The following is a 24830-nucleotide window of genomic DNA, read 5'->3' as shown; positions in this document are numbered from 1 at the left end:
CGACGACGACCGTGTTTGCGAGTGTGGCTGTTGTGCACTGTTGTGGTTTGGTCTAGCTGTCGCAGCGTCCGCATGTAGCGCTTGCTGCTATTGTTGTTCTGCATTCGTCTCCGCACGCAGACCAACTGTAGTACACCGTGTTACCAGTCGTCTGTGATAGTGTAGTCATGTAGGAACTGTGACCATGGTGTATTCGAACTCTGAAAAGGCGGAGATGATACTCATCTATGGCGAGTGTCGACGAAATGCAGCTGAAGCCAGCAGGGTGTATGCAGAACGGTACCCGGACAGAGAGCATCCAACGTGCCGCACATTGCAAAACATCTACCGCCAACTGTATGCAACAGGTATGGTCGTAGCACGCAAACGGGTCCGTAACAGGCCCGTCACAGGAGAAGCGGGTGCAGTTGGTGTGTTAGCTGCTGTTGCCATGAACCCACACATAGGTACACGGGACATTGCGAGAGCCGGTGGACTGAGTCAAAGTAGTGTCATGCGCATACTGCATCGTCACCGCTTTCACCCGTTTCATTTGTCGCTACATCAGCAATTACATGATGATGACTTTAATCATCGAGTGCAATTCTGTCAATTGGCATTAACAGAGAATGCGTTGCAGTTCTACTTGTTTACCGATGAAGCGGGTTTCATAAACCACGGGACAGTGAATCTACGAAACATGCATTACTGGTCCGTGGACAATCCTCGCTGGCTCAGACAGGTAGAGCGACAGCGACCGTGGGCTGTAAATGTATGGTGCGGAATCATTGGCGACCACCTCATTGGTCCTCACTTCATTGTAGGGGCCCAAACAGCTGCAACATACATCGCGTTTCTACAGAATGATCTGCCAACGTTTCTCGAAAATGTCCCACTGGAAACGCGTCGACGGATGTGGTGTCAGCATGATGGTGCACCTGCACATTCCGCAATTAACACTAGGCTGACCCTTGACAGGATGTTCGACGGGCGTTTCATAGGACGTGGAGGACGCATAAATTGGCCAGCCCATTCTCCTGATCTTACACTTCTGGACCTCTTTCTGTGGGGTACGTTAAAGGAGAATGTGTACCGTGATGTGCCTACAACTCCAGAGGATATGAAACAACGTATTGTGGCAGCCTGCGGCGACATTACACCAGACGTACTGCGGCGTGTACGACATTCATTACGTCGGAGATTGCATTTGTGTGCAGCAAATGATGGCCACCACATTGAACATCTATTGGCCTGACATGTCGGGACACACTCTATTCCACTCCGTAATTGAAAACGGAAACCACGTGTGTACGTGTACCTCACCCCTCATGGTAATGTACATGTGCGTCAGTGAAAAAGACCAATAAAAAGGTGTTAGCATGTGGACGTAATGTGCTGTTCCAGTCTCTTCTGTCCCTAAGGTCCATCACCGTTCCCTTTGGATCCCTACGTAATTCGGTGCTCTCCGGTACACACGATCGAACAGCGGAGGAGTGGTACTCAAGCGTCAACTTTAGGTTACATATCTCCGGATGTAATTAACATTTTACAATGCAACAAACGGCACTGATTACGTATTTGTTTATATGTTCAGATGTGCTAACAAAACTAACGTGGTTCACATTTAAAAAAACGTAGGTTTGTGTTAAAAAACATACTTCCGTGCATTTTTTTATGGTTTGTATTAACCAATTACACTAGCCCCTCTCCTCACGTTCGGTCTGTGGTATCGATTCGTCAGTATTTGATGTGGTTTACCCAATATATCCAGCGGTAATGTTAGGTGACTACACTGTTATTAAAATTACAACAGCATGAAGAATACAAAATAAACGACATTGTACACATTATGTGCATAGAATCGAAGAGAAAGAGTACATGATTGGTTTGCAGCTGATTTGTTGGCATACAGGGTGTGAAATTTAGTGCACTGAGCTGCCAGCTCTGGCAGCAGAATTCGTTGTAACCCGGACGAGCATCGAGTTGAACTCAGTTTGGGTGACAGGCACGGGTGAGTCATTCCGTGCTGCTTCGATTTTGTGCGAGCATTCGTTATTCGTAGTGAACGGTTAGTGCTGGTCTGTCACTCTCTCGGCATCCTATGATCAGGTGTTTTTAATGAGTGAGAGATCTGCAGAACGTGTTGGTCTCAGTAACTGTCTAACAAGCACTATGTAGCGGTAGGTCAGCACAGAACGGACACTATATGGTCTTGCCTTATCCTGTTGAATGACTGTAAAGCTTTTCTGTATCAGATGCACAAAGCTTCCCTTTATCAGTCGATGTATTTGCATTGAGATTAGTTGTTCTGTTCATAGTCCGACGTGCTTGAACTGTAAGGATTTCTAATTGTTGTCGCCGCCTCAGGAAGGATCCACACAGAGTAGTGGCTAATCTACAAAAATGTAATCCACTGAACATGAACAATTTTCTACTAATCGTGAACAGGACCTGACTGACTACTTAGAGGAAGTGAAGTGTCCGACCTTACTGTTTCAACCGCACATGACAGGAAAAATTCATAAAAGTCAAGAAATAATTCACTTTCCTAAACTAATTACTAATACAGTTATGATGAGTTACGTCGTTAGTACCGCACTGAAAACCCTAACGTAACAGATGAAGCAGGCCGTCCAGTCACATCAGTACTGTTTAAACTACTAAATCACATCCAAAGGCATTTAACAATAACGCATTTATAGTTTCACACAAGCAATACTAGTGCATCATCAAATTCTTAACTACCTTGTAAACCATAAACCATAATCAAAATTCAGTTAAACAAAATCTCGCCACTGTTCGATCATTACAGGAATGATGACGTCAAAGAAATGTCTCTTTATTTTTTTGGTGTTTCCTGTTCGGTTTCAGCGGCGGCCGCTGATAATCTTTCTCTCTTGTATCAGTAGCATTGTTGACCGATCGTCGGTTATACGCAGCTAGTGTCCAGGTATTCAAACCCATGGATGTGTCTGACAGCGTTCCCACAGGCATTCCACAACTCTGTAACATATTACATAACGTTCAGACAAGGAAATTCCCCCTCTTGGAGTCGGCCGCTGTGGCTGAGCGGTTCTAGGCGCTTCAGTCCGGAACCACGCTGCTGCTGCGGTCGCAGGTTCGAATCCTGCCTCGGCCATGGCTGTGTGCCATGTCCTTAGGTTAGTTAGGTTTAAGTGGTTCTAAGTTTAAGGGGTAATGACCTCGGATGTTGAGCCGCATAGGGCTTAGAGCCATTTGAATTTGAATCCCCTCTTTGACCAGGTCGGTATACTCGGCTTCCCATTTGTCAATCCCTTCACTATAACGGTACGTGAAACGCAATAACATGTCGGCAACAGATGCACCTTTACAAAGCTAGAAGATGGGGCACAGTCACCTGCCTTAACAGATCTTAAATGTAGTGACTGCTGAATGAAAATTTCCCTGTTATCCTCAGAGACTCCACACACCATCACGCACATCATACATGCATGAGAACCTGGTTTTGTCTGAAAAGACGATGTGGTGCCTCTCCTCTGTCCATGTAACTCGCAAAATGCTCATGCCAACAGTCCACAGCACACCAGACGTTGTAAAGCTGTTTACTGGATATTTTCTACAAGCAATAAAATCTACAAACTCAAGGTACCAGATGTGGCTGCACGATCCTGCACGAGCGTGCGAACTACACTCCTGGAAATTGAAATAATAACACCGTGAATTCATTGTCCCAGGAAGGGTAAACTTTATTGACACATTCCTGGGGTCAGATACATCACATGATCACACTGACAGAACCACAGGCACATAGACACAGGCAACAGAGCATGCACAATGTCGGCACTAGTACAGTGTATATCCACCTTTCGCAGCAATGCAGGCTGCTATTCTCCCATGGAGACGATCGTAGAGATGCTGGATGTAGTCCTGTGGAACGGCTTGCCATGCCATTTCCACCTGGCGCCTCAGTTGGACCAGCGTTCGTGCTGGACGTGCAGACCGCGTGAGACGACGCTTCATCCAGTCCCAAACATGCTCAATGGGGGACAGATCCGGAGATCTTGCTGGCCAGGGTAGTTGACTTACACCTTCTAGAGCACGTTGGGTGGCACGGGATACATGCGGACGTGCATTGTCCTGTTGGAACAGCAAGTTCCCTTGCCGGTCTAGGAATGGTAGAACGATGGGTTCGATGACGGTTTGGATGTACCGTGCACTATTCAGTGTCCCCTCGACGATCACCAGTGGTGTACGGCCAGTGTAGGAGATCGCTCCCCACACCATGATGCCGGGTGTTGGCCGTGTGTGCCTCGGTCGTATGCAGTCCTGATTGTGGCGCTCACCTGCACGGTGCCAAACACGCATACGACCATCATTGTCACCAAGGCGGAAGCAACTTTCATCGCTGAAGACGACACGTCTCCATTCGTCCCTCCATTCACGCCTGTCGCGACACCACTGGAGGCGGGCTGCACGATGTTGGGGCGTGAGCGGAAGACGGCCTAACGGTGTGTGGGACCGTAGCCCAGCTTCATGGAGACGGTTGCGAATGGTCCTCGCCGATACCCCAGGAGCAACAGTGTCCCTAATTTGCTGGGAAGTGGCGGTGCGGTCCCCTACGGCACTGCGTAGGATCCTACGGTCTTGGCGTGCATCCGTGCGTCGCTGCGGTCCGGTCCCAGGTCGACGGGCACGTGCACCTTCTGCCGACCACTGGCGACAACATTGATGTACTGTGGAGACCTCACGCCCCACGTGTTGAGCAATTCGGCGGTACGTCCACCCGGCCTCCCGCATGCCCACTATACGCCCTCGCTCAAAGTCCGTCAACTGCACATACGGTTCACGTCCACGCTGTCGCGGCATGCTACCAGTGTTAAAGACTGCGATGGAGCTCCGTATGCCACGGCAAACTGGCTGACACTGACGGCGGCGGTGCACAAATGCTGCGCAGCTAGCGCCATTCGACGGCCAACACCGCGGTTCCTGGTGTGTCCGCTGTGCCGTGCGTGTGATCATTGCTTGTACAGCCCTCTCGCAGTGTCCGGAGCAAGTATGGTGGGTCTGACACACCGGTGTCAATGTGTTCTTTTTTCCACTTCCAGGAGTGTATATGTCTATCCAATCGGGTGCTAGTACTGTGGCTCGATTTGGATACAGCATGGCGATGTGTGTGGCTCTCTACTGATCCCATCGATTACGTACGGGCATGGTACTTTGGAGCCCTACAACATCAGCAACAATATCGTGGGTGATGAAGCGCAGTTGACAGGCAGCGATTCTGCTGCTGTCGAATTCCAAGATGTGGTTGTATACGTTTGTGCTTATACAGGCATAACATGATCCTCCCATAAACAACTTTCAAAGCTGGTTACTGAAGAGGAGCCCAATGCATAAACTTTCCTTGTGTACAGAATTTACGTACCATTGCTCCTACCTGCTACGTGTGGTTGCGCTAAAAAACAATCATTTACGCACCCAACTATTTTGTTGCAATTTGCTTTCGCGATGTTGTAATTTTAATGACCAGAAGTGTCTCAAGTTTTGTAGCTAACATATCTGTTTGTCACTGATGATGATGATGATGATGATGATGACGATAATGATCATGATGTTTCAGGTCACAAAAACGTGCAGCTTTTCATCTCCCATGGGGGACTGCAGAGCTCCTTGGAGGCGACCGCTCGAGGTGTTCCGGTGATTGGTATGCCAGTTGCTGCCGAGCAGCGCTATAACGTCCAGAGGATCGCCAGCTATGGATACGGCATCAGACTAGATCTGCAGAACATCAGTGTTCAGTCGGTGGAGTGGGCTGTTAATGAAGTTTTAAACAACCCAACGTGAGTCATTGTGTGTTTTGTAAATCGCATGTAATATCTTACGAGAAACAGTCTATGGCTCACAGACACCTGTTCGTACAAAATAACGGGGAGCATGCTAGCTGACAAAGTAGGGCGATGACTCAGGCCCAGATGGAATCCGCGAGTCAGAATAGCAATCATATGTAAGATACACCTGACCAGCTGAACGTAATTTAAACGTAGATTCCACGCTAGTTTTGGTAAATATCCCTCTGGTTCGAATTTCATCTCATAAAACGCGTTACACAAACTATTGAAGTAAGATACACGGAATAAAGTTAACATGGTCGTCGCAGAAATGATGCACACGGCTTACCTGACTCGAGTTGAGATACAACCATGAGGACGAGATCTAACGAAGAAAATAATTAAAAAGTTGAGAAGTTGTGTTAAAGTTCTGAAAGGATGTCGGTGATAATATTACCCTGATGACATTACTGGACGAACAATTGCAGTACCTGCTGAAAGTAATGGAAGGTCTACTGGGAAAGAAGAAGAGATTGTGAGTAAATCAAAGAAACGCGAGAGTATTAAGGAGTAGCGGCAATGAGGTTAGCAGTGAAATTGATATAAAAGTTGGGGAACACGTAGTAGACAAGACGAAGGAATTCTGAGACCCGGGAAGTGAAATAAAACGCAGTGGATGAAGCAACGAGGAAATAAGAAGAACTAGAATAAAATATATGCCTTAACTTAAGAACGAAATTTCTGGGAATACGCGTGCGGAGGTAAATCACGAACTATACAGAACAGAAAATGAAGAGAATCGAGTTGTTGACGTGTGCCGATACTGAAGGAAGTTGAAAATTAAATGGACCGCTAAGAAAAGAGGAAGATCTAGGCAGAATAGACGAGAAAAGGAAATCACTAACTAGAAGAAGAGGCGGAATGATAGAACATGCTTTACGACACTAAACGATAACTCATATGGTACAAGAGGGGATCATAGAGGGAAAAGTTGTAGAGAAATCATGGAAGTTAAATTTGTGGATGTCCATCGTATTGCATGGACGAGGGATTTTAACTGATGATACATATAAAAAAAGTATCACCACACCTATATCTTGAGAATGTCTTTATTGTTTCACAGGACTAGTTTCGGCGGCGCGAGATAACACGGAGACGGAGACAACACGGTGTCGAGTAGAGACTCCTGAGGAAAGCTAGCCCACGTGTACTAGTAACAAGAATTCCACAATAAATGCCCAAAGGAAATCTAACACTCTTTTGGCAATGATGGGGTCTGAGGGTGGCGGTAATGTGCGGCCAGAATCAGTCATTTGAGAGAGTAAAGATATTCTCAATATATAGCTGTGGTGTTACTTCTTCTCAACACAATAGAAGTCTTTGGGCATAAGTGTTACTCTGAAATGAAGAGATTGCCATAGGAGAAGAAATCTCGCTAGGACGTATCAAACCATTTTAAAGAATGAAAACCCAAAAAAGATAGGTATTCTGCAACGAACTTAATTTAATACGTAATCGCTAAATCTAGAAATAGAGGACCCCAGCACAGGCGAATCCATAACCACCGAATGATTCCTAGGGAAGACTCTGCTATTGTTATCCTCCTTATATACCAGTGATATGGAGCGAGATGGAGCAGTGTTTAAAACAGGTGCAATCTCCGATTTACTAAACTGATCTATATTTTTCCAAGGTTTTCCAAAAGCCCGTCAGGATTGGTTCCTTCCACGCCACTTTCGATTATCTTCCCTCTCCAAATTCAACCGGGTCATTTCCTCTCTCGACAATGGTACCACTTTCCTGTGCGCTGAATAGTAAAACTGTTTACCGACTATTTAGTAAGACGAGGGGCTACTATAAAGTTCGTACTATCACCACCTCGCGTAATTCCTCGTGGTCGTTCTGGAACTGCGTTGGCTCTCTGTATGAGGAAAGAGCGGGTGTGTCTGTTTCCAAGTTGGTGGAGCAGGGAAGATGAAAAACATTTTATGCATGAGTGCCAGTTGCAAATACTGGGCATGTATGTGGTGATAAATAAACGACATAGGACAGCTTTTGTGGGAAATCATGTTTGGCAACCTCTTGCTATCTCTTCAGGACACCATAGTATTTAGTACTTCTTTTCTTCTTTTTGGGATTGGTGAGGAGGGGTGGTGATCATCAGTTTTCTGACTGGTTTGTCACGGACCATCGGGAATTCCAGCATCCAACATCCTCTTGTTGGATATAAGCCAATTCTGACTTTTCCTACAGCTATTAGCCTCTACAACTCCCTGAAGTACCTTGTCAATGTTTTCTGCACGCTCCTCTCCTCATCGGTTCTGCGAAGTACTTCCTCGTTCCATACCAGTATACACAATTTTCAACATCAGTTTATAGCATCACATATCAAAGCTTAAATTTTATAGTTTTCAAAGTCTTGCAGTGACTGTCAAACAACGCGGTATCTCAGATTCAAATTCTCGGAAATTTCTCCTTAAATTAAGAGCGGTGTTTGATTCCAACAAACTTTTTGAGGACACGAATACCTTGTTGGCCTAGTTTTTATGTCCTCTTTGCTTCTTCCGTCACCGAGCGAGGTGGCACAGTGGGTATCACACTGGACTCGCATTCGCCAGGACGATGGTTGAAACCTGCTTCTGGCCATCCTGATTTAATTTTTCCGTTATTTCCCTAAATCACTTCAGGCAAAGATCAGGATGGTTTCTTCGAAAGGGCACAGCCAACTTACTTCCCCATCCTTCCCTAATCCGATGGGACCGATGACCTCGCTGTATGGTCCCCTCCCCCGAATCAACTAACCAACCTTCTTTCGTCATTTGTTATTTAGCTTTCAAGGTAGCAGAATTCTTTAACTTTGTCTACGCTGTGATTCACAAATTTGGTGTTACGTTTATCGCCAGTCTCATTTTTGCAACTTCCCATTACATTCGCCTATCTTTTGTTTAGATTAAGTCTACAGTGTCTGCTCGTTTTGTATTGTTCATTCCACTCAAAAATGATCTGCAATTCCTAACTTTCATTGAGAGCAGCAGTATCATCAATGAATCTTATCACTGACATCCTGACAACTCGAATTTTAATGTCACTCTTTTTCAAAAAAATGTTCATATGTGTGTGAAATCTTATGGGACTTTACTGCTAAAGTCATCAGTCCCTAAGCTTACACACTACTTAACCTAAATTATCCTAAGGACAAACACACACACCCACGCCTGTGGGAGGACTCGAACCTCCGCTGGGACCAGCCGCACAGTCCGTGACTGCAGCGCTCGAGACCGCTCGGCTAATCCCGCGCAGCGCTCTTTTCCAATGAATAGATTAAGTAGTAGCAGCGAAAGACTACGTTCTTGTCTTATCGCTTTCTAATCCGAGTTCTTCGTTCTTGGTCTTCCTTTCGTATTTTCTCCTCTTGGTTCTCGTGCGTATGGTATACTACACGTCTTTTACTTATTTACACTTGTTTTCCTAAGAATTTCTAACATTTTGCACCATTTTATAGTGTCTAACGCTTTTTTGTAAATATGCAAACGCTTTGAATATGTCTCGATTTTTCTTGTTATTTACCTCCATTATCAAGCACGTCGGAACTATCTCTCTGCTGCCTTTATCCCAGTCAAAGTGATCGTTGCATAATAAATCCTAAATTTTATTTTCTGTTCATTTGTATATTATTTTTGTCGGAAATTTGCTTGCTTAAGTGTTAAGCGGATTGTACGTGATTTCTCATAGATTATACACAACCTGAACGGCCGTTTGGCTGCCATTTCTGCCAATGATTTCGAAACTGCGAATTGTTATGTATGCCTTCCGCTTTATTTGATCGAAAATCATTCAGAGTTCATTTAAACTCTGACTCTAATTCTGGATGCCCTATGTATTCCACATTGTCTGCCATTCCTTCTTCTAGCACTTCATCAGACAGTTCCTACGACTCGATAATTTTCTAGTATACGCAGGCGTCATTTGGCAACAGAGCACCACAGATACTCCAAAATTTCTTTCAGATACTCCAAAATGTTTTTCAAAATTACCATCCACAATTACGTTTGTGCTCTTCGTTCTCCTCTTCTCTGTCACATACAAACACACAAACACAGCCGGCCGCGGTGGCCGAGCGGCTCTAGGCTCTTCAGTCCGGAACCGCACGACTGCTACGGTCACAGGTTCGAATCCTGCCTCGGGCATGGATGTGTGTGATGTCCCTAGGTTAGTTAGGTTTAAGTGGTTCTACGTTCTAGGGGACTGATGACCTCAGATGTTAAATCCCATAGTTCTCAGAGCCTATCTGAACACAAACAGACACACGCATACACTGAAGGAACTGGTATAGCCATGTGTCTTCAAAGACAGAAATATGTAAACATGCAATACGGGACTGTGGTCGGCAACGCCTATATAAGGCAACAAGTGTCTGGCGCAGTTGTTAGATCGGTTACTGCTGCTACAATGGTAGGTTATCAAGATATAAATGAGTTTGATTGTGGTGTTATTGTCGGTGCACGAGCGATGGGATACAGCCCCTCTGAGGTAGCGATGAAGTGGGGATTTTCGTGTACGATCAGTGCACGAGTGTATCGTGAATATCAGGAATCCCGTAAAACATCAAATCTTCGACATCGCTGCGGCCGGAAAAGATCTTGCACGAACGGAACCGACGACGACTCAAAATAATCGTTCAACGAGACAGAAGTGCAGCCCTTCCGCAAACTGCTGCAGATTTCAATTCTGGGCCATCAACGTGTTTCAGCGTGCGAGTGATTCTACGAAACATCATCGATATCGGCTTTCGGAGCCGAATGCCCATCCGTGTACCCTTAATGACGGCACGACGTAAAGCCTCGCCTGGACCTGTCAGCATGAACATTGGACTGTTGATGACCGGACACATGCTGCCTGGTCGGACGAGTCTCGTTTCAAATTGTGTCTAGCGGATGGACGTGTACGGGTATGGAGACAACCTCATGAATCCATGGACCAATCATCTTAGCGGGGAACTGTTCAAGATGGTGGGGCTCTGTAACGGTGTGTGGCGTGTGCAGTTGGGGTAATATGGTACTCCTGATACTACGTCTAGATACAACTCTGACAGGTGACACGTACGTATCACCTGCATCCATTCATGTCCATGGTGCATTCCGACAGAAAATTCCAGCAGGACAATGCAACCCCCCATACGTGCAGAACTGCTACAGAGTGGCTCCAAGAGTGCTCTTATGAGTTTAAACACTCCCGATGCCCACCAAACGCCCCAGACATGAACATTATTCAGCATATCTGAGATATCTTGGAAAATCATGTTTAGAAGAGATCTCCGTCCCTCGTACTTTTACGGATTTATGGACAGTCCGGCAGGATTCATGGTATCAGTTCCCTCCAGCACTACTTCAGACATTAGTCGAGTCCATACAACGTCGTGTTGTGGCACTTCTGCGTGCTCGCGGGGACACTATACGATGTTAGACAGGTGTAGCAGTTTCTTTGGCACTTCAGTGTGCTTTTCACCGGTGCTTCTGTTTCCATTGCTTGCTCTGCTGCCTCATCTCGGGCTCCGAACCTTACACTCAATATTTATCCATTGTGCAGCGGAGTGTGCGATGATTTGGAACTTCCTGGCAGATTAAACCGTGCGCTTTTCTTCCAGGAGTGACAGTCCCACAATGTATACAGCAGTAATGTGAAGTTTGGAAGGTAGGGGATGGAGTACTGGTGGAAGTGATGTATCGAGGGCGGCTCATAAGTAGTGTTGGGATAACTCAGTCAGTAGAGCACTTGCTTAAGAAAGGCAAACGTCTCAGGTTCGAGTTCGAGTGCAGCACATACATTTCATCTGCCAAGAAGCTTGATTTATCCATGTTCATATATTCGGTGGTGAAGTCCAGGTCGGCAAAGCAGACGAATTTTGGTCCACATTACAATCCGCCCCCTTCTCTTTTCTGTTCAGAGGTAAGCAAGCGTAATCTTACTCTGCATGAGCTCGTGGCTGTCATTGAAGGCAAAATCTTCCAAGTTGATGGGCTGTGTCATTTTCCCCTTCAGACATCTCCGAAACTCGAGCTTTCTACTACTGTGCATGAACTACAGTTCAGCCACCTGGGAAAACTGGAAGACTTCTGAAGTAGACCCCTGCAAATAGCAAATAGTGTAGAGGATGCATCGCTTACCTCGACCACCTAACCTAATATTCTACTGTGGCTATTTGGAATGCACGTGGGAGTCCATCCCTAGAGCCTTTCCGCCCTCAGTGTAACGTTGCGACGGATATTGAATTCAGTTCTAATGGAGCTCATACAGAACGTCGAGGGCATCACATTATGTGGCTATAGTTAAAGTGAAGCTACTCACGGAGGTTCTGTGTAATTACCATCTGGCAGCGAACCTTGTTAGATATGCTAACACTTTAATGCGGAACCGATTTATACTGGAAAAAAATTCTAATTTTAATCGCCAGGCGTAAATATGGCGGTGTACGGTATCTCATCGACGTCTTTGGTGCACATAGTGAACAAACTGTGTAAGCAGCAGTTAATAATGAAATCATTATTATTCCTCTTCCACTTGCTTGACCTTTCTTGCTCGTGTCCCGTTCCTAATCCATTAAAATGGAAATATTACTATACTACAGTTTGGAACACTACCATCAGTTGTAATTTCACGATCAATTTATTGTCAACTAGTTTCGACGATGTCAACGGCCTTGCCGCAGTGGTAACACCGGTTCCCATCAGATCACCGAAGTTAAGCGCTGTTGGGCTGGGCTAGCACTTTGATGGGTGACCATCCGGTCTGCCGAGCGCTGTTGGCAAGCAGGATGCACTCAGCCCTTGTGAAGCAAACTGAGAAGCTACTTCATTGAGAAGTAGCGGCTCCGGCCTCGTAAACTGACATACTGCTGGGAGAGCGGCGTGCTGCCCACATGCCCCTCCATATCCGCATCCAGTGGCGCCTGTGGGGTGAGGATGATACGGCAGCCGGTCGCTACCGTTGGGCCTCCATGGCCTGTTCGGACGGAGAGCTTCGTCGATACACTTCGTCATCTGCAGGTTCTCTAGATACATAGTGACCAAATTTTCCCGAAAGACATCAGTCAGAAAGTCCCACGTGAAAATAACCGGCATCCATATCAGCTCTTGTAAGCAACCACATGTGGTGAGACCGCAAACAGAAGTTTGTGATCTCACCGTGTGTGATTACTTACAAAAGCTTAGGCGGATACCGGTTATTTCCACTTGGGACTTCCTGAGTGATGTCTTTCAGGAAAAGTAAGACACTGTGTATTTGGAGGGACTGACGATGACAAAGCGCATCGTCGAAACCAGTTGAAAATAAATTGATAATGAAATTACAGCTGAATGCAGTGTTGAAAACTGTAATTGTCCTGTTTAACAGTGACGGATATGCCGAAACATTTCTATACGTCTTTCTTGCAATCACAGCATCTGGTAGCCAAACTTGGAACTACTTTTTTTTTCCCTTTGTAAATCGCTTCTGTGGTGTCACCGCAAGACACCACACTTGCTAGGTTGTAGACTTCAAACCGGCCGCGGTCCGTCAGTACACATCGGACCCGCGAGTCGCCACTGTCGACGCTAGCAGACCGAGCGCAGCCACTCGGCTGGTCTTACGAGACAAGCTAGCGCACTGCCCAGTTCTACAGCCGACTTTAATAGGAATAGTTCACTTGTTATAGCTTCAGAGGTCTCATTTGCAGAGACGCTAGTTAGCATAGCCTTCAGCTAAGTCAGTAGCTATGACCTAGCCAGGCGCCACATACCGTTTATGGATTGCCAATTGACTGTGAAGCAATCGGAATTGTAAAGCAGTACTCGCAGTTCAGTCTATAACTGCACTTGTAAATATTATTGTACAAAGTCAAGATCGACGTTCATCGCTGATGCTGACTTAAAGCTAAGTATTTAATTGTATTCCTGTCTATTACTTTCTAATCACCTAAGATGTTCCAGATACATCCCGTCAAGTATAGTTCATTGATCCTCACGTCAGCCTTCGTAATCAACGCGTGCAATTAATAGACACATCTCGTGATCAGACTAAGACTCAAATTGCGTGACTTAGCCGCTTTCCATGAGCGCCATAGTTCTGTCTCATACATAACAGCTTCCACTTGAAGGCATTAGAATACCTGCCACGTTTCGGTGCCATGGGATAATTAAGGTCCACGCTGGACCTCTGTGAGTAGCAGTATTTTGATTATTACTACCAGGTACAATAACGTGAGTTCTCTAGTACTGCTAAGGGTACTGATGTTACTTGTGTCATCCCAAACTGATACATCCTTATTTGTGTTTCAAACGTGTTTGGATCTATATTTTCGTATTTTATTTTTGCCGCATTATCGTTTCCCGCTTTGTGCAACCATTCTTTTGTTCAAGTATGTATAGTTTTTAACTTTAGCCGGCCGGTGTGGCCGAGCGGTTCTAAGCGCTTCAATCTGGAACTGCGTGACCCCTACGGTCGCAGGTTCGAATCCTGCCTCTGACATGGATATGTGTGATGTCCTTAGGTTTGTTAGTGTTGTGTCGGTAGCTGGGCCGACACCGTGAAGTTGAGATGGCTGAAAAGGCAAGCTAGACTAACGCAGACGGGCGTGAAGTACTGGAACAGGATACGTAATTAATGTTAGGAAGAAAAGTACGGAGCAGGTTTAATACTTAACTTTAATTAATCCTTGTGGTACATCGATCTTGACGATACACAGGAGACTTTAAGTACAATCACTGTATGGCTAATGGCGCCTTGCTAGTTCGTAGCCATTAACTTAGTTGATGGCTATTCTGTCTCTCGGCTAATGAGAGAGAAAGGCTTCGTACATCTGGTCGGTAGCTAGGTTCTCGTACAACTGGGGCGAGTGCTCTCTCGTATCACGAGACCTGCCTTGGTGGTGGCGCTAGGTCTGCGATTACACAGTGGCGACACGCGGGTCCGACATGTACTAAATGGACCGCGGCCAATTTAAGCTACCACCTAGCAAGTGTGGTGTCTGGCGGTGACACCACAGTTAGGTTTAAGTAGTTCTAAGTTCTAGGGGACTAATGACCTCAGATGTTAAGTCCCATAGTGCTCAGAGCCATTTGAACCATTTTTTAACTTCTGTTATGAAACCGAGTGAATTTTCATACCAGATGTCGGCTGTTGTTGTTTGCAGGTACCGCGAGAACGCTAAGCTGCGGTCCCGCCTGTTCTGGGACCGTCCAGAGAGCCCTGTGGAGACGGCCGTGTACTGGACAGAGTACGTGCTGAGGCACCGGGGCGCCCCCCACCTGCGCAGCGCCGCCCTCCACCTCAGCTGGTACCAGTACCTCCTGCTGGACGTCGCTGCCCTGCTGCTGTCTGGAGCGCTCCTAGTTCTCACAATCGCTGTCGTGGCAGTCAGGACACTCTACAGGCTAATCACAGCCAGAACTTCTGCGTCACACGAACAGAAGAAAAAGAAAACAACGAAGAAGGAATGAAGAAGTCTGCAGCTAATGGTGTCACGCCTCTATGTACTCTCGGAACCCAACGTAAATAGGGCCAGCACCTGGCGACACACTGCGTCCGCCATGTTTTGGAGGCTACTCACAACACTGGCCGTTTAGTCTCCATGCGTTTTCAGAGCAAACTTGTTTCTGTCCTCTTTGACATGTCTCTTAATTCATTGTTTGACATTATTCTGCTGGATCGTGGGTATCTCGACATTCTAGTCACTCATAAGACTAATGGTAGGTGGGTAGACAGATGAATGGTCACCAACCAATGTAGTATTGAGAAACCGGGAAGTGCTTTTAACACTGACATTATGCTATTATACTGCTCTTTATGCGTTTATTAATTTCCCGTTGTCAACGTCTGTAGTGGAGAGAGAGAGACAGCACGAGACAAATATGACATAACAAACACGTTAACTGTGAACTTTCTGATTTAAGTACTTAGTGATGAATACATCGCAGAAGTCTTGTGTAATTAAAGCACGAATATGTAACTGCCATAGTAAGTGAGATACGAGTTTCACGTTAAAATTAGTCTGCACTTGACTTTATATATTTTTACGGGAAACAGTAAAATAGTTCTTCCAAATAAAGGTGTAATCTACGATAAACTGTAACAAGTTTCATAGTTATCGACACTATATTTGGAATAAATCTACACTTTCTGACATGAATCATTTCTTGTTCTACAGGAACAAAATACTCGCCTCAGTTTTCGTTTCTAGACAGTTTTCCTTTAAATTCCTATTACTCTTACACTTCCTACAAACCTAACATTAATTTAGGGAAAGGCATATTTGTTCCATCAGTTGTAGAGTTGTGTGTTTTTTCTCTATCAGTTTCGATTGTTAATCGTCTTTCAGAAGAAAAACAGTGTACCTCAATGGATCAAACATAAATTTTCGTCATATATGAGACAACCAAACGCAGAACATATGTAACTGTCATAGTCTTTCTTAATACACACCTTAAAAACGTGCTGTGCCTTGCCATAATTACAGTACCGCACACTTGATGATAACTCCACACTTAACATTAATATTAATTACTACTTGTAGAATTATCACCAAGTGTGCAACGCTGTAATTGTGTCACAACAAATGGCGTTTACACGGACTGTTTTAAAACATACTGTTATTACAATTATACATGTTCTACAAGGGTGGTTTGAAAAGTTCTCGGAACGGAGTAGAAAAAATGTACTACATCACTGAAACTTTTTTAAATGGTTCACATGGCTCTGAGCACTATGGGACTTAACTTCTGTGGTCATCAGTCCCCTAGAACTTAGAACTACTTAAACCTAACTAACCTAAGGACATCACACACATCCATGCCCGAGGCAGGATTCGAACCTGCGACCGTAGCAGTCCCGCGGTTCCGGACTGCGCGCCTAGAACCACGAGACCACCGCGGCCGGCAAAACTTTTTTATTTTTCAATGTACTCTCCTTGTAGATTAACGCATTTGGTCTAACAATGTTCGTGTACCTTGATCCCATCTCGAAAATGAGTTTCCTTCGGGCCTCCAAAATAGTTGTTAACTCCGGGTATCAGTTCTTAGTTTGAAGTGAAATTCCGCACACCAAGAAAAATTTTCAGTCTTGGGAAGAGATGGAAGTGTGACTGAGCCATATCAGGTGAACAAGGCGGGTGTGGCAACATTTCGTAACTTTGTTCGCGTAATTTTGACATGGCGACGGCATGGGTTTTTGATCCAGCGTCAAGAGTCGCGGCACCCGTCTTGCAGATAATTTTTTCATTTCTAATTCTTCAGTTAAAATGTGATACGCACTTTTCAGGTGACATCTGGCAAGCGTGAGCAATTTCACGCAATTTAAAGGCGATCCTCCATGACCATTTTGTGCACTTTTGAATGATTTCTCGAGTAGTGACACATCTTGGCCGCGCCACTGCGCGTATCATCATCTAAGCTCTTCCGACCAAATTTAAATTCATTTGTCCACTAGGCAACAGTTGAATACGAAGGAGTAGAGTCCCCCATTGTATTCAAGAAATCGGCATGAATGTCCTTTGCTTTCATACTTTTCTTTGCGAAGTACTTAATCACTGCTCGAATCTCATTTTTTTTCCGTCTTCTCAAATCACTAGGCGGGAACAACAACAGAGCCACGTCACCGCTACAGCTCTCTTCCAAAAGCAGTGACATGGCACGGGTTTACAGGCAACAGCCCAATGAATATCACTTGAACAACTCGTTGTGCTAGCGCTGACCTCTCGTGGTGATTCCGAGAACTTTTCAAACCACCTTCGTAAATCTGGCTCACATATGACGACAATGTCTGTTTGATCCACTGATGTACGCTGTTTTTCTCCTGCGGAGATAGTAACAATCGAAACCGGTGGAGAATAAACACAAAATTGTACAGCTGATGGAATAAATATGCTTTTTCCTTAATATATAACAGCTGTAAACAACCACCTAGGAAAAGGTCTCTTAACACCAATATCCATTTTTCATTACATAAATGGCAAGACGATTTTATCGTAATCTTTACATGCTATATGACTCAGACTTACACGTATTTTAACCAGTGTAGCCACATATCACGGGGCACAATTAACACTGATTATGAATCGTCCTTCCAGTCAGCCGGCCGGTGTGGCCGTGCGGTTAAAGGCGCTTCAGTCTGGAACCGCGAGACCGCTACGGCCGCAGGTTCGAATCCTGCCTCGGGCATGGATGTGTGTGATGTCCTTAGGTTAGTTAGGTTTAACTAGTTCTAAGTTCTAGGGGACTAATGGCCTCAGCAATTGAGTCCCATAGTGCTCAGAGCCATTTTTTTGGCGATTCAGTCTTTGGCGGTCGTGAAATCTCGAAAAGCTACCTCCCGCGGAAAGTTGACAAATTTAACAAGATACTGATGTCACTACCAAAACGCAACAATGAAAACGATGTAAATACGAAACACTTAAAACTACTTCCACCATGATTCTTCACATCCAAATTATTCTCATTTCTGTGGTAATTAGCTAACAGCCACGTATTGTCCCTAACACAAATTACACCTGTGTGACTTTAGCGACAGTACCCGGATTTTGAAAAGTATAGCACTATATTCCTAACAGGCTATACAAGATAATCGAAGTCAGAAGACCATGATAGCACAGAGGTGTGAAGATATGAAAAGTTATTTTGTACTATGTGAACCTCCATTATGTAGCGTCTTCTACTCTCCTGTAATTTCAAAATGCACTGGGTGACAAAAAAATGTGAAACACAGTAAGACACGGTCGAAGGTCAGCGTAACTCCGTACAGGCATACACCGTCACCACGTGTGTTAGTTATCAGTCGCAATTGTCTCTGCCAAACTAAACGGCCATCAGAGTACGTTAGTGTTGTTTGTGTTTGGTGATGTTACCAGGCCTGAAAAGGCGTATAAGGGGCGTGAACAGCGTTATGTGTTGAGTGATCACTGTGAAGGGGTCGGAGAGGCCTCGTGTTGGTGTGAGACATCGTTATCAGCACCTGACAGAGGTTAGAAGGGGCTTCGTTGTGTGTCTCCATTTCGGCAGCTGGCCGAACCGTGCTGTACCCAGATTTCAGGGACATTCGGTTGTGACCGTGGCCCGATGTAGGACAGCACTGGTACGTGAGGGCAGCCGAGCTCGTCGTTCAGGATCCAGTCGACCGTATCTGACCACTACAAGGGAGCATCAACGTGTTATGCACCAGGCACATTGTAACTCCTTCACATTAACGCCTGCCATCCGGAAACAACTAATTGACTTCTTGCAACATTCTGTCATCCCGCACCACTGTTCGGAGACTAGTGGAAACTGGACTAGGAAATTACCATACCATCCGTAGTCTGCCGTTAACACCACACCACAAATGTCCGCATTTGGTGCCCTGACCGGGGAGCATTAACCGTCCCTGTATTGACCGACCAAGTGCAACAGCCGTGTACATTAGTCTGTAACCCCATGGCTAGACAAAACGTGCTGATTTCTGTTATACAGTCTTGCAACTCTTCTAAAGACCTGAGAACGTAAGCTTCTCTTTGTTCTGCATTTAATAATACTTATTTGGTTTGTATTTGGACCCACTTTTTTACAGTTCGGCATTTTATCGGATGAGGGTGAATGGTTCAACATTAGTATTATACATTCATGCTCACTGTCGGGAATTGAATGGATACATGTAATTTTTCTCTATCTGAACTAGCTATATGTGATATAATAAGGCTATGTTTCTTTCGATCAGAGTTACTACGTGTTGTAGTTTTGCAGGAAATTCTTTTTGTGTTTGGCGTAAACATGCTAGGAACTGTGGTCGACTTTTTTTTTTTTTCTTTATTGTATTTCAATTCCCCATCGGGGCGGGCTGGCAGCAGCATATGCGCTGCTCTTCAGCCGAAAGACATAGAACAAAACAAATAGAAGACATTTAAAAACAGCAAAGGAGAGAAGAAGGCGAACATATATATAAAAAGGGAGAACATCATGGAAGGCAATAGACAAGGAAAAAAAAAAATGGGGTGACTGTAAAATGGAGATAAAAAACTGTTTAAAAGTAGCACACACAAAAAGCCACACACTGCGACGATTAAAAGAACACAACACACAGTATGACTGGAGCATAAAGGTGTTGACGGATGGCATAGCACACAACGTAACACTGACGGCGAACCTCAAGGCAGTACACAATTAAAATCACACCTCTTGACGCACACGAGAAACAGCACTAAACACAACACTGATGTGGCACACTGATGATGATCAATACAGAGGATCTGCCAGGTTCAAGGAGATGAGGGAGACCTGAAGAAGGGAGGGAGGGGAAGAGATGGGGGGGGGGAATGGGGGTCGCGCGGAAGAGGGCCAGGTAGGGAGGGATGTGGGAAGGAGAGAGGCAAGTATGGGGTGCAGGGTCTCAGGGGAGGGGGGGATGGAGGAAAATCCGCTCTGGGAGAAGGAGGAAAGAGGAGAAGGGGGCCCTGGGGAGGGGGGGGGGGGGGAACAAGGCCGGGTTATAGTTGGAAGGAAGGGTATATGTCACGGCGAAGTTCGTCATCCGGGAGGGGGAGGCGTTGGAAATTGCCCTGATGAAGGAGATGGAGGGTGTAGAGGTGGAGAGAGGGAGGGATACAGCGATAGAGGCGCGGCAACGGGCGGGGGGTGGAGAGGAAGGAGGAAACCAGAGGGTGGGGGGGATCAACCCTGCGAACAATGTAAAGGATGCGGAGATGTTGGAGGAACAAGAGGAGGTGGGGGAAGGGGATCAGTTCATACAGGAGCCGTGTGGGGGAAGGAAGGCGGATACGGAAGGCAAGGTGGAGCGCATGGCGTTCAAGGATTTGGAGGGCCTTGTAAAAGCGGGTGGGGGCGGAGATCCAGGCGACGCTGGCATAACAGAGGATAGGACGGATGAGGGATTTGTAGGTGTGGAGGATGGTTGAAGGATGCAATCCCTATGTCCGGCCGGACAGGAGTTTCAGCAAGCGGAGGCGGGAATGGGCTTTCTGCTGGATCTACATCTACATCTACATCTACATCTACATCGATACTCCGCAAGCCACCCAACGGTGTGTAGCGGAGGGCACTTTACGTGCCACTGTCATTACCTCCCTTTCCTGTTCCAGTCGCGTATGGTTCGCGGGAAGAACGACTGTCTGAAAGCCTCCGTGCGCGCTCTAATCTCTCTAATTTTACATTCGTGATCTCCTCGGGAGGTATAAGTAGGGGGAAGCAATATATTCGATACCTCATCCAGAAACGCACCCTCTCGAAACCTGGCGAGCAAGCTACACCGCGATGCAGAGCGCCTCTCTTGCAGAGTCTGCCACTTGAGTTTATTAAACATCTCCGTAACGCTATCACGGTTACCAAATAACCCGGTGACGAAACGCGCCGCTCTTCTTTGGATCTTCTCTATCTCCTCCGTCAACCCGACCTGGTACGGATCCCACACTGATGAGCAATACTCAAGTATAGGTCGAACGAGTGTTTTGTAAGCCACCTCCTTTGTTGATGGACTACATTTTCTAAGCACTCTCCCAATGAATCTCAACCTGGTACCCGCCTTACCAACAATTAATTTTATATGATCATTCCACTTCAAATCGTTCCGCACGCATACTCCCAGATATTTTACAGACGTAACTGCTACCAGTGTTTGTTCCGCTATCATATAATCATACAATAAAGGATCCTTCTTTCTATGTATTCGCAATACATTACATTTGTCTATGTTAAGGGTCAGTTGCCACTACCTGCACCAAGTGCCTATCCGCTGCAGATCTTCCTGCATTTCGCTACAATTTTCTAAAGCTGCAACTTCTCTGTATACTACAGCATCATCCGCGAAAAGCCGCATGGAACTTCCGACACTATCTACTAAGTCATTTATATATATTGTGAAAAGCAATGGTCCCATAACACTCCCCTGTGGCACGCCAGAGGTTACTTTAACGTCTGTAGACGTCTCTCCATTGATAACAACATGCTGTGTTCTGTTTGCTAAAAACTCTTCAATCCAGCCACACAGCTGGTCTGATATTCCGTAGGCTCTTACTTTGTTTATCAGGCGACAGTGCGGAACTGTATCGAACGCCTTCCGGAAGTCAAGAAAAATAGCATCTACCTGGGAGCCTGTATCTAATATTTTCTGGGTCTCATGAACAAATAAAGCGAGTTGGGTCTCACACGATCGCTGTTTCCGGAATCCATGTTGATTCCTACATAGTAGATTCTGGGTTTCCAGAAATGACATGATACGCGAGCAAAAAACATGTTCTAAAATTCTACAAGAGATCGACGTAAGAGATATAGGTCTATAGTTTTGCGCATCTGCTCGACGACCCTTCTTGAAGACTGGGACTATCTGTGCTCTTTTCCAATGATTTGGAACCCTCCGTTCCTCTAGAGACTTGCGGTACACGGCTGTTAGAAGGGGGGCAAGCTCTTTCGCGTACTCTGTGTAGAATCGAATTGGTATCCCGTCAGGTCCAGTGGACTTTCCTCTATTGAGTGATTCCAGTTGCTTTTCTATTCCTTGGACACTTATTTCGATGTCAGCCATTTTTTCGTTTGTGCGAGGATTTAGAGAAGGAACTGCAGTGCGGTCTTCCTCTGTGAAACAGCTTTGGAAAAAGGTGTTTAGCATTTCAGCTTTACGCGTGTCATCCTCTATTTCAATGCCATCATCATCCCGTAGTGTCTGGATATGCTGTTTCGAGCCACTTACTGATTTAACGTAAGACCAGAACTTCCTAGGATTTTCTGTCAAGTCGGTACATAGAATTTTACTTTCGAATTCAATGAACGCTTCACGCATAGCCCTCCTTACGCTAACTTTGACATCGTTTAGCTTATGTTTGTCTGAGAGGTTTTGGCTGCGTTTAAACTTGGAGTGGAGCTCTCTTTGCTTTCGCAGTAGTTTCCTAACTTTGTTGTTGTACCACGGTGGGTTTTTCCCGTCCCTCACAGTTTTACTCGGCACGTACCTGTCTAAAACGCATTTTACGATTGCCTTGAACTTTTTCCATAAACACTCAACATTGTCAGTGTCGGAACAGAAATTTTCGTTTTGATCTGTTAGGTAGTCTGAAATCTGCCTTCTATTACTCTTGCTAAACAGATAAACCTTCCTCCCTTTTTTTATATTCCTATTAACTTCCATATTCAGGGATGCTGCAACGGCCTTATGATCACTGATTCCCTGTTCTGTACATACAGAGTCGAAAAGTTCGGGTCTGTTTGTTATCAGTAGGTCCAAGATGTTATCTCCACGAGTCGGTTCTCTGTTTAATTGCTCGAGGTAATTTTCGGGTAGTGCACTCAGTATAATGTCACTCGATGCTCTGTCCCTACCACCCGTCCTAAACATCTGAGTGTCCCAGTCTATATCTGGTAAATTGAAATCCCCACCTAAGACTATAACATGCTGAGAAAATTTATGTGAAATGTATTCCAAATTTTCTCTCAGTTGTTCTGCCACTAATGCTGCTGAGTCGGGAGGTCGGTAAAAGGAGCCAATTATTAACCTAGTTCGGTTGTTTAGTGTAACCTCCACCCATAATAATTCACAGGAACTATCCACTTCTACTTCACTACAGGATAAACTACTACTAACAGCGACGAACACTCCACCACCGGTTGCATGCAATCTATCCTTTCTAAACACCGTCTGTACCTTTGTAAAAATTTCGGCAGAATTTATCTCTGGCTTAAGCCAGCTTTCTGTACCTATAACGATTTCAGCTTCGGTGCTTTCTATCAGCGCTTGAAGTTCCGGTACTTTACCAACGCAGCTTCGACAGTTGACAATTACAATACCGATTGCTGCTTGGTTCCCGCATGTCCTGACTTTGCCCCGCACCCGTTGAGGCTGTTGCCCTTTCTGTACTTGCCCAAGGCCATCTAACCTAAAAAACCGCCCAGCCCACGCCACACAACCCCTGCTACCCGTGTAGCCGCTTGTTGCGTGTAGTGGACTCCTGACCTATCCAGCGGAACCCGAAACCCCACCACCCTATGGCGCAAGTCGAGGAATCTGCAGCCCACACGGTCGCAGAACCGTCTCAGCCTCTGATTCAGACCCTCCACTCGGCTCTGTACCAAAGGTCCGCAGTCAGTCCTGTCGACGATGCTGCAGATGGTGAGCTCTGCTTTCATCCCGCTAGCGAGACTTGCAGTCTTCACCAAATCAGATAGCCGCCGGAAGCCAGAGAGGATTTCCTCCGATCCATAGCGACACACATCATTGGTGCCGACATGAGCGACCACCTGCAGATGGGTGCACCCGGTACCCTTCATGGCATCCGGAAGGACCCTTTCCACATCTGGAATGACTCCCCCCGGTATGCACACGGAGTGCACATTGGTTTTCTTCCCCTCTCTTGCTGCCATTTCCCTAAGGGGCCCCATTACGCGCCTGACGTTGGAGCTCCCAACTACCAGTAAGCCCACCCTCTGCAACTGCCCGGATCTTGCAGACTGAGGGGCAACCTCTGGAACAGGACAAGCAGCCATGTCAGGCCGAAGATCAGTATCAGCCTGAGACAGAGCCTGAAACCGGTTCGTCAGACAAACTGGAGAGGCTTTCCGTTCAGCCCTCCGGAATGTCTTTCGCCCCCTGCCACACCTTGAAACGACCTCCCACTCTACCACAGGTGAAGGATCAGCCTCAATGCGGGCAGTATCCCGGGCAACCACAGTCTTAGTCCGATCAGGGGATGCGTGGGACGAGCTGGCCGTCCCCGACAAACCCCCATCCGGACCCCCACAGTGATGCCCATTGGCAACAGCCTCAAGCTGTGTGACCGAAGCCAACACTGCCTGAAGCTGGGAGCGAAGGGATGCCAACTCAGCCTGCATCCGAACACAGCAGTTGCAGTCCCTATCCATGCTAAAAACTGTTTTGCAAAGAACGTCTGAACTAATCTACAGAGAGCGCAAACAAATCGACAAAATTTAAACGGTTATTAAAATACAAGATTGCCTAGTAAATGCAGTAATGCTGCTACTTGCGCACTGCTGACACTGCTCGGCGGCGGAAGGAGACTAAGCGAATTTACACTATTCAGGT

At 46.0% G+C, this 24830-nt stretch overlaps 1 protein-coding gene and 1 pseudogene across 1 annotated transcript in view; both read left to right on the top strand.

Annotated features, from left to right (window-relative positions):
• Positions 1–15756, top strand: part of LOC124712061 (UDP-glycosyltransferase UGT5-like) — a 40501-nt gene extending 24745 nt beyond the window's left edge. Inside the window, exons 3-4 of the mRNA XM_047242355.1 lie at positions 5582–5801; positions 14956–15756. Coding sequence (XP_047098311.1) covers positions 5582–5801; positions 14956–15262 — 527 coding nt within the window. The 3' untranslated portion in view covers positions 15263–15756. The remainder of the gene's footprint in view (positions 1–5581; positions 5802–14955) is intronic.
• LOC124712574 lies at positions 12477–12594 on the top strand (annotated as a pseudogene).
• Positions 15757–24830: the final 9074 nt, after the last annotated feature.

Source organism: Schistocerca piceifrons, chromosome 8 (genome assembly GCF_021461385.2).
Source record: "Schistocerca piceifrons isolate TAMUIC-IGC-003096 chromosome 8, iqSchPice1.1, whole genome shotgun sequence".
Lineage (NCBI taxonomy): Eukaryota > Metazoa > Arthropoda > Insecta > Orthoptera > Acrididae > Schistocerca > Schistocerca piceifrons.
Note: the sequence above shows the minus strand (reverse complement) of the source record. Positions and strands in the feature narration are given on the sequence as shown.